The 9,915-nt window shown below is 39.6% G+C and overlaps 1 protein-coding gene and 1 pseudogene across 1 annotated transcript; both read right to left on the bottom strand.

Moving 5' to 3' along the window:
- Positions 1–395: 395 nt before the first annotated feature.
- On the bottom strand, positions 396–1,325 carry LOC126075615 (olfactory receptor 6C4-like). Its single transcript, XM_049883453.1, has one exon. The coding sequence runs from the start codon at positions 1,323–1,325 to the stop codon at positions 396–398; it is 930 nt and encodes a 309-aa protein (XP_049739410.1).
- Positions 1,326–8,668: 7,343 nt separating this feature from the next.
- LOC126075623 (olfactory receptor 2AP1-like) lies at positions 8,669–9,600 on the bottom strand (annotated as a pseudogene).
- Positions 9,601–9,915: the final 315 nt, after the last annotated feature.

The following is a 9,915-nucleotide window of genomic DNA, read 5'->3' as shown; positions in this document are numbered from 1 at the left end:
TATGGGTATTTTTCTTCTGAGGTATTGAACTTCTCATTGTTACTCCAACGCACTGAGCTTTTAATAATCTCTATCTTGGAGAGTACCACTGTAGGCTTATTCATTGGGAGAAAAACTTCAAGACAAACTTGAATGTCAAGTAGTTACAACCTTCTCAAACTGTTCAGTTTGTTAGTTGGACTACTTTATTTTTGTCTTGGTTTTGCCCTCAACACACTGTTAATAATATTTTTTCCATGTCTTCATCTCACCATTGAAAGTAAGTTCTCAAAGATACTCTGTCTCATTCATCATTTTTTGCCCAGAAATTTGAATAATGCATTGTATGTGAAAAGAGTTTAATAAATAATTCCTTATCAACAAATTTTCTCTTATGGGATGAATTCTATGTGGCATTAAAGACTCACAATTTTTCTGATCGTATCCTTGAAGGCTTTTTTCACTTGTTGGTTCCGTAGGGTATAAATGAAGGGATTCAATAGGGGAGCAACAGAAGTAATGAGCACTGCTACTGCCTTGTTGAAGGCAACTCCTTCTTTTGCTGAAGGCTTAATGTAAATGAAGATGCAGCTGCCATAAGAGATGGAGATGACAATCACATGGGAAGAACATGTGGAAAAGGCCTTTTTTCTTTGTTGTGCTGATGGAATCTTCAGAACTGTTTTGATGATGTAAGTGTATGAAAGCATTACCAGCACCAGGGTAACCACCAAGGTCACAATAGCTAAGATAAAGTCAATCAGCTCCAAGAGACTGGTGTCTGAACAGGAGATCTCCATGAGGGGCCCATAGTCACAATAAAAATGATTCAGCACGTTGGAGGCACAGAAATCTAGTTGGCTGGTCAGGATGATGGGGGATAAGATGATTAGGAAACCACTCAGCCAAGAGCAGAGAACCAGCTGGGTGCAGGCTCTTCTGTTCATGATGGTTGTGTAATGCAGTGGTTTGCAGATGGCCACATAGCGGTCATAGGACATGGCAGCCAGAAGGTAAAACTCTGTGGCCCCGAGGAATATGGCAAAGAAATACTGAGTGAAGCAGCCAGCAAAGCTGATGGTATTATTTCCTGTCAGGATGCTGCTCAGGAATCTTGGAATGAAAATAGTAGTGAAAGAAATTTCTAAGAAGGAGAAATTCCGGAGAAAGAAATACATAGGGGTCTGGAGATGGGAGTCCAGCAGGGTGAGGGTGATGATTGTCAGGTTGCCCATGACACTGAATATGTAGGTGAGGAACAGGAAGATGAAAACCATGGCCTGAAGCTCTGGGTTGTCTGTAAATCCCAGTAGGACAAACTCAGTCAAAGAAGTCTGGTTTTTCATAATTAGCCTTTGTTGAACCCTTACAAAGAAAAGGAAAGAAATCAGTGGTGAGTGTGGAATGGGAGCTCAGGGTGCCAGAGATGAACCTGGTACACAAAGTCAACTCATGTACATTTCCTTTGTTTACTACTGACATATTGTACTTGAGTTAACTTCTTGGAAAGAGCAATTCTTTGGCACAGAGGCCCTCTTAATACAGTTTTTGACAGATCCTTGTATGCTAGGATATTTTATATTCCATCCAGAAAAACATAGAACTATTCAGGCAATAATCTGTTTTGGGTGGTGCTTACTTTCTTCTACCAACTCACTCCTTTACCTCTTTGACTGTCATGGTCAAGTGAGACCTACCCAGTTCAGGTGTGTTCATGTTACAGTATTCGAAGACCTTTGTGAGATAACGCTTTTAGTAAGACCATAAAAGTCTTAGTTGACAATGATGTTCCATGCTGTGGAATGATAACTATAAATGTTTTACCTTCCTTTACTAGCACATGTAATAAAAAACTGCAATAGCAATGGAATGGAATCAAAGGATACAATTCCAATTCTGACACACTAAGGAGTTAGAGTTAATTCCCTCTTCCTATCTGTTTAAGATTTTCTTCCTTCAGATTCTTTCTGATTCTCCTGTATTCTCCATGCCATCCTTGTCCTTAGAAAGAGACTTATGTTATCATTTGCCAGCAATTCTGAATTCATTTCGTATGTAATTGTCAAAGTTTACTTGAAATACCCTCTATCCACCTTTTTCCTTCTTACTGTCCATCCTTTGTGAAACAGTGGCTGATTCTAGCTAAATTGTAGGAAGAGGCAGAGCCTTGCTGTACTTTGAATTCTTCTCCAATGTAAATATCCCATATTTCTTTCTTGGGTGTTTTTTTCCCCCTTGTATCAGTGTATCTTCTGTGCTGTAGTGATAAAGAGGGTTTTATATTAATCACTTGGTGGGGAAAGTAGTGTCCTCTTTAAGACCTGAATTTAAGTCCCCTTAGCGTTTACTAACTTTGCCTCTGTAACAATATGGAACATTCTCTGGTAGCAGTAGCGTAGGAATTTAACTGTGGAGTAATGTTTCTTTCATTGGTTGTACTTGCTTCAGTTAAGTTTCTACCACCTTATAGGTGGTTAGAAAGTATTGCTGAATTAGTGAGAGTCTCAAGCATGCTGTATTTTCTTTCATTTGCAGTCCTTTTTTTCCGTTCCTTTCCTCTGATTTTACTCATGTCTCTTCCTCCTAAATGATTTTTATTATCTCCCCACCTTTTTTTTTTTTTTTTTCACCTATTCCACATGGGTGAATTCCTAGTGGGTCCTGCCTTACCCTCTGTCCCTGTGTTCCTGGTAAAATTTGAAGGCTTTCGGCTTAAAGCCGAGTTCTGCTGTAGTTTGAGTCATCTCTGTGCATGGCTTGGGCTCAGTTGTCATTAATCTGTATGGATCTGTCTGCTTTTTGGTGAAATCAGAGTCTTTCAGGCACTGATCTAACAATTACCAATGGGAGAAGAGATGCAGCTTTCAGGAGTGGCTCCCAATGAATGATTTAAAATCTCTTGAATGACGAAGTTAATCATGGCATGGATGCCTTTTTATTCTCTCTTTGTTTCCAATAAGAGAAATAACTGCTTTCGCTGTGACATAAATGTAACCTTACCAAATAGAGCAGAGAAAGCTCTTACCCATCCCCTCCCACGTTTTTGGACAAAAGACTTTTATAGACAGGATCTGTAGGTCATGTCACTTTTGATTGCCTTCTTCAGGATTCTATACGGAGAGACACATCTTTAATCAGTGTTCATTTCAGACCCTCCATTATGTCGTTGCGTTGATGTAGTCATTGCTTATATTCACATGTTCTGCACAGTAAACAATATGATTCATTGACATGTATAACTCAGTGTTCTTACTCATTTGCTCACCTGCTATGCATTTCCTTTCAGAAATTCACAATCAAATCATTTTAATAATTCACAACCTTAGCAAGATGATATTACAGTTTTTGAAAACTAGGAAGATACTTACGTTGGTTAATCCAGATGGTTGCAGTGAGATTTTAATCCAAAGTATCCTAAATTATGAGTGAAGGATGAGAAATTATGAATGAAAGATAAGAGGTTAGGTAGGATCAATTTCTGAAATCTTTTGTATCTGCCTTATATCATGTCTTTGTGTACTCTGTGACAGAGTTATGTAAGCTTTCACAGGTTTTTGGTAGAGAAATAGATTCCAGCTCTTTCCACCCCATATCATTCTGGTGGGCATTTGTCAGCTTTGCTTCCTGTACTAATTCAAACAGTAACAGAAATGAGACCCAGAGAGACGCTATACCGCTTATGTAGAGCAAATAAATAGAATAGTTACAAGTTCCAGGAGAATGGTGTGCTTCAAAATATTATTTCCTTCCTTCTAATTATGTCTCAAGTAGAAAAAAGCTGGTGATTTCTACGAGGTAGACATTGGCTTCTTTGTAGTTTCCATGTCACCCAGAGAGAGGCAGTTTTTATTTGCCTTGTTCAGAGAAAACACGAGGGATTAACTAAGTTAACAACAGAAGGTCTCCTGTGATCTGTCTTCAGAAGGTGCTAATAAACCTCCTTTGTTGACAAGTTGGAAGTGAACTTGAAATAGATGGAGGAAAGAGGTTTCAGAGAGAGAGGTGAAGAATGTGGTTGGAGCACATCATTACCTTTGAAACATGGTCCAAATATAGGAGTAATTATGTTTGTGTCTACAGTGTTGTTCAGAGCCTAATTTGGCATGGTGGTCAATTTGAGTTTCCAAGAGTGCTTAGGCCTGGAAGCCTAGTGAAAATTGGATCCAAGAGATAGCAGAGCTGGGGTCATACTTCGAAAAGATTTCTTTCATGTGTAAGGGCTCTTCTGGGAACAGATGATAAATCTAAAATGTAAAGAATCAGATAATGGCAATAATGTAGTAGAAAGTGAGTAGAGAAGGCTGGATTGAAGGAAAAAGCCTAAGATACTTGCTGAGAATATGATATTTAATTTAGGCCCCCAAAATATTATTTTTTCAAGTTCTGGCTGGGTGCAACAAGCTAATATAATGTTTGTCTAAGGGCACTGTAATTCTTTACATACTTCTGCCTGGAATAATGAATCTGGGTTTTAAAAAAAAGTTCTGTTGATAAAAGATCATAATATAATTGGAGGAGATTCTTGAAGTCGGAAACTTGTTTCCAAATGTAACCCGAATCTACTAGATCTCCTGTGGAAATAAGTACTTGACGCAGTGCATTGAGTGGGTCAATGACCTGCTGGGATCACCTCATGGGAATGATATAATTCCTTTGTTCACCTTTTCTTGGAAACACAAGTAGCTTTACCTGTAGAGTGGATGTTTAGTCGAGGATCTTTGCTTTTTAAGTCACAGAAACCTTCTCAAGCTAGCCCAAGTAAAAGATATTTATGCTAGGGATCCGCCAGGTAATGTAATGGGTGCAGGTTCTTATAGGAACTGACATTAGGAAACTTAGAGGATTAGAAGCTGCTTTTTCTCCCTCTTATGGCCCCATGGTCACTCATCTCCCCAATCCTAGATGTCACAAGGGTCTCTTACCTTTATATTTCTCTCTCTTGAATGGTTTTCTCTACTTGAACACGAGCCAACTTTAATCACAAATAACAACAAACATTTATTGAGCCACTACTTTCCCTAGGCACTGTTCAGGTACTGAGAACACTGCAGTGAATAAAACAGAAAAAAATTACTGTTCTCATGAAGCTTTACATTCCATAGGAAGAGGAAGACAATTAATACGTAAATAAAATCCATATTGTGTTGGAGAATGGTAAATGCTAGGAGAAAAATGGAGCAAGTAATGAGCACAGGGAATTTTGATGAGTGGATTGCAATTTTAAAAATGTGGCCACACACAGCCTCCCTGAGGTGATGTTTGAGTAAATATTTGAAGGAAGTGAGAGAGTGAGTTATGTATATCTTGTGGAAAAGGATTCCAGGAAGAGGGAAAAAAGTAAGTGCAAAGGGTAGAAGGTGGAAGCAGGCCAGTGTTACTGGAGTGGTGAGTAAGCAGATAGTGGTAGGAGATGAGGTCAAAGAGGAACTGGGGACCATTTCGTAGGGCCTTGTAGGTCATTGTAAGTGAGTGAGATAGAAAGTCATTGGAAGGTCCTGAGCAGAGAAGAATCTGAGCTTAGAAGTTTCTAAACTCTAATTTATGTTTTAATAAGATTACTTTGGGTGTTACATTGAGATTAAATGTCAAGGGAGCAAGGGTTGAAAATAGCGTCAATTGGGCTATTGTAATAATCCAGGTTAGAGATGATGGAGGGTTGGGTCAGGATGGTAACAGTAAAGGTGGCAAGAAGTGGTCAGATTTGGGGTAAATTTTGAGGGTAAAAGATTTACTCACAGACCACATACGGGATTGGAGAAAACAAGAGAGGAACCAAGATTTTTGGCTGGAGCAAGCGGAAAATCTAATTACCAAATACTGAGGTGGAGGGAGACTTTGCTCATTTATTAATTGAACATTTACTGAGTGCCTGTTATGGGCATAGGAGCCCTAGTGGTGCAGTAGTTAATGGGCTCAGTTGCTAACTGAAAGGTTGGTGGTTGGAATCCACCAGCTTCTCACAAGAAAAAGATGTGGCAATCTGCTTCCATAAAGATTTATAGCCTTGGAAATCCTATGGGGAAGTTCTCCTCTGTCCTGAAGGGTTACTAGGAGTCAGAATCGATTTGCTGGCAATGGGTTTGGATTATGGGGCTGTCACTATGTTATATGCAGTGAGATCATCATTCCTGCCCTCAAGCCCAGGAACCAAAGCCACTGGCCCATAGCTCGAATGAAAATGAATAGGGAGGAGGGAGTATAATCAATGTGGTTGTTGTTAGGTGCTGTCCAGTCAGTTTCAACTCATAGCAACCCTGTGTACAACAGAATGATGCATTGTCTGGTCTTGTGCCATCCTCACAATCGTTATTATGCTGGAGCCCATTGTTGCAGTCACTGTGTCAATCCATCTCATTGAGTTTCTTCCTCTTTTTCGCTGACCCTCTACAGTTAGCAGTGGATAAAAAACCCTTGTTCATAATTTAATCTTTATTGGAAGCTTATTGGGGGTGAGAGTGGAGGCAAAATATTGCTTTCTCAGGTCCAATGTTTTCTAGAGGAATTTCTATTCCTTCTGAAAGAAAAGGAATAAAGTATCCACTTTGTCCAGAAGAAATATGGAAATGGAAAGGAGAGGGATCTTGAGAAAAGTCACGAACTATCAGATGGAAAAACATGGCTTTTTGTAAGCTTCCAATTTCCTAAAGATTCATGTTCTAAAGGCTTCTAACTGAAGTTTGTTGAGAGCTTGGAAAGATGGGATACAGGAGGGAAGCCAAGGACACTTAAAATACTTTGAAACACTTAGAAATACTTAGAAACATTGAACATGAATGTTAAGAGCAGTTATAATGGGTGGGTGGGTGTATTGCTCTGTGGTTAAGCCATTGGGCTCTGGTTCCACACAAATCTGGCTTCTGATTTTAGTTAAATCACTTAACTCTGTGACCTTACATTAAGTTATTTCACCTCAGTAGGTTTCATTTTTCTCATCTGTAAAATAGGATGGAATTTCCAGGTGGATCTAAGAAGTCTATGTGAGGCATGCTTTGCAAATTCATTGTTCTCAGTATATAAACTCTCAAATGGCTAAGCGTCTTCCCTTTTAAAATATTCTCTTCTGGGCTCCCTAATTCATTTGTCTGTCCATACACGTACACATCCATTATTTCTTCAACTATCCAACAAGTATTTATTCAGCACCACCTACCACTGGTTGGCATTGCAGATAGAACTGCGACCAAGGAGATTCTATCCCTGCACTCCTGGAGTGCAGAATAAAGGTGAATACAGACTTTAAATATATAATTGTTTTATTATGGGTACTATTAATGAAACAGCACAGGATACCATGCTAGTACATAACTTGGGGGCCATCCTTCTCATCTTCATTATTTCACTCTTGAAATTCCATTTTACTATTCTCTTTCAGTTACCTCACCCCCTACTCCCACATTTTCTGAAAATGGCTAAGTTCACCAACAGTGCCCTTATTGTTAGTTCTTATATTTTCAGTCTTCATATTAATTGCTCTCTGCAGCATTTCACATTACCAACCATCTATGTTTCCGGAGATATTCTCTTTCTCTTCTTTTTAGATTTTGGAAGGTCTTTAGAATTTAATATTAAATCCTCTTCTATACTTGTTTCTATTTGTGATTGCCTCTATTCCCATAAGAGCCCTGGTGGTGCAGTGGTTAAGAGCTCAGACTTCTAACCAAAAGTTGGCAGTTCAAATCTACCAGCTGCTCCTTTGGAATCGCATGGGGTAGTTCTACTCTGTCCTATAGGGTCAATGTGACTCAGAATTGACTGGGTGGCAACAGGTTTGGTTTGGTTTTGGTTCTAATCTCATACCATCAATTACCATCTCTATGGTTGTTATTGTTAGTTGCCCTGTTTTTGCAGAGGAGTACTACTGCATAAGGTTTTCAGGGATATGAACTTTGAGAAGCAGATTGGCAGGCCTGTCTTCTCATTTGCCTATGCGTAGGTAGGTTTGGCCCACCAACCTTTAGACTAGTCATCTAGCCCTTAACGCTTTGTGTCACCCAGCTGCTTATCTCTATGGTAAGGATTGCTAAATCCATATCCCGTGAACCTGTTCAGTCAGTTCCAACTCACAGTGACCCTATAGGACAGAGTAGAACTGCCCCAAAGGGTTTCCAAGGAGCAGCTGGTGGATTTGAACTGTCAAACTTTTGGTTAGCAGCTGTAGCTCTTAACCACTGACCCACCACCCTCCCATTTCCATTGCAGGGCTTCTAAGCCCATATATCTGACTTCAAATCCAGGTGCCGTGTCGTTATGGGCATTCAACTTATTTTAAACATGAATTTAACTCAAAATCAAAATTATAATTTCCACATTGTAATCTTTTTCCTTCTCTTTTTTTCTTGATTGAAATCAATGAAAAGAACATATACTCAGTCTCCCAGGATTGAAATTTTGTGCAATATTCCTTCTTTCTTTGTTTTGCTTGCTTGACCTATTCCTACATGTTAAGGCCCAATTTAAATGCTATCTTCTCTGAATATATTTATTGACTCTTTAACTCTGCTTGAGTTGCTTTCTCATTTATGAAACCTTATTCATGTCTTTGTATTAACACTTAATAGGCTGTAAGTTATCTATTTCCAAGTCTCTCTTACTGAACCGGAGTTGAACTCTTCATTGGATACGTAGTAACTGGCACAGAGCTTGGTACATAGTAGAGACTCATCCATTAGGACTTGAATTCTGAAATTATTTAAAGGTTCATAAGCTTTTTGATGGCATCCTTGAAGGCTTGTTTTACCTGCTGGTTCCTTAGGGTGTAAATAAAGGGGTTCAATAAAGGGGCAACTGAGGTAATCAATAGAGCTACTCCCTTGTGAATATGTCCCCTTCTTTTGTTGAGGGCTTAACATAAATGAAAAAGCAGCTTCCATAAGAGAGGGAGATGACAATCAAGTGGGAAGAACGAGTGGAAAAGGCTTTTGTTCTTTGCTGGGCAGAGGGGAACTTCAGAATAGTCCTGATGATGAATGCATAGGAGGGAATCACTAGCACCAGAGTGAGCACCAGGGTCACAGATGCCACAAGAAAGACAACCTTCTCTACAAGGCTCGTGTCTGAACAGGAGAGTTCCCGAAGGGGCTCAAAGTCACAGAAATAATGATTCAGACTGTTGGATGCACAAAAGTCCTGCTGACTCATTAGGGTGATAGGTGGTATAATAATCATTAACCCAGCCAGCCAAGAGCAGAGAACCAGCTGGGCGCAGACTCTGCTGTTCCTAATGGTCATGTAATGCAGGGGTTTGCAGATGGCCACGTAGCGATCATAGGACATGGTGGCCAGAAGATAAAATTCCGTTGCCCCAAGGAAGATGACAAAGAAATACTGAGTGAAGCAGCCAGCAAAGCTAATACTCTTATTCCCTGTTGTGATGCTGATCAGGACCCTGGGAATGATGTTGTTTGTGAAGAAAATTTCTAAGAAGGAGAAGTTCCAGAGAAAGAAATACATAGGGGTCTGAAGGTAGAGATCCAGCAATGTGAGGATGAGAATAGTCAGATTTCCAATGATGCTGAGCAAATAGGCGATGAGCAGAAAGGCGAAAAGTGCTACCTGGAGTTCAGGGACATCTGTTAGTCCCAGCAGGATGAACTCCATTACCATAGTTTTATTTTTCATTGTTGAAATTTTCTGAGTGTCAAAGTGAAAAAGAGACAGTAACCAAATGTGAAAAAGGAAGATATGCTCTGAAATGGACAGGTGAAATCTGAGGAGAAGAAAAGGAGACAAACCATGAAGTTTTCCTCTGATGAGGTGAACCCGACTAGTCACTAATTTGAATGGTGTTGGGTCTTCCCTGGTTTTATTTGCCCTATATAGGAAAGTTCTTGTGATTGTTTCCTCATGGTACCCTATCAGTGTCAGCCAGAAGCAAATGCCTGCTCCATAAATGAGGTTCAAAAAGTTTGTGGAATGAATTAATAAAGGAATGCCTCC

This window comes from Elephas maximus, chromosome 4 (genome assembly GCF_024166365.1).
Source record: "Elephas maximus indicus isolate mEleMax1 chromosome 4, mEleMax1 primary haplotype, whole genome shotgun sequence".
NCBI classification, from domain to species: Eukaryota; Metazoa; Chordata; class Mammalia; order Proboscidea; family Elephantidae; genus Elephas; species Elephas maximus.
Note: the sequence above shows the minus strand (reverse complement) of the source record. Positions and strands in the feature narration are given on the sequence as shown.

Excerpts from the sequence above, each read along its gene's own strand:
- LOC126075615 (XM_049883453.1), bottom strand. The coding sequence starts at position 1,325 with ATGAAAAACCAGACTTCTTTGACTGAGTTTGTCCTACTGGGATTTACA.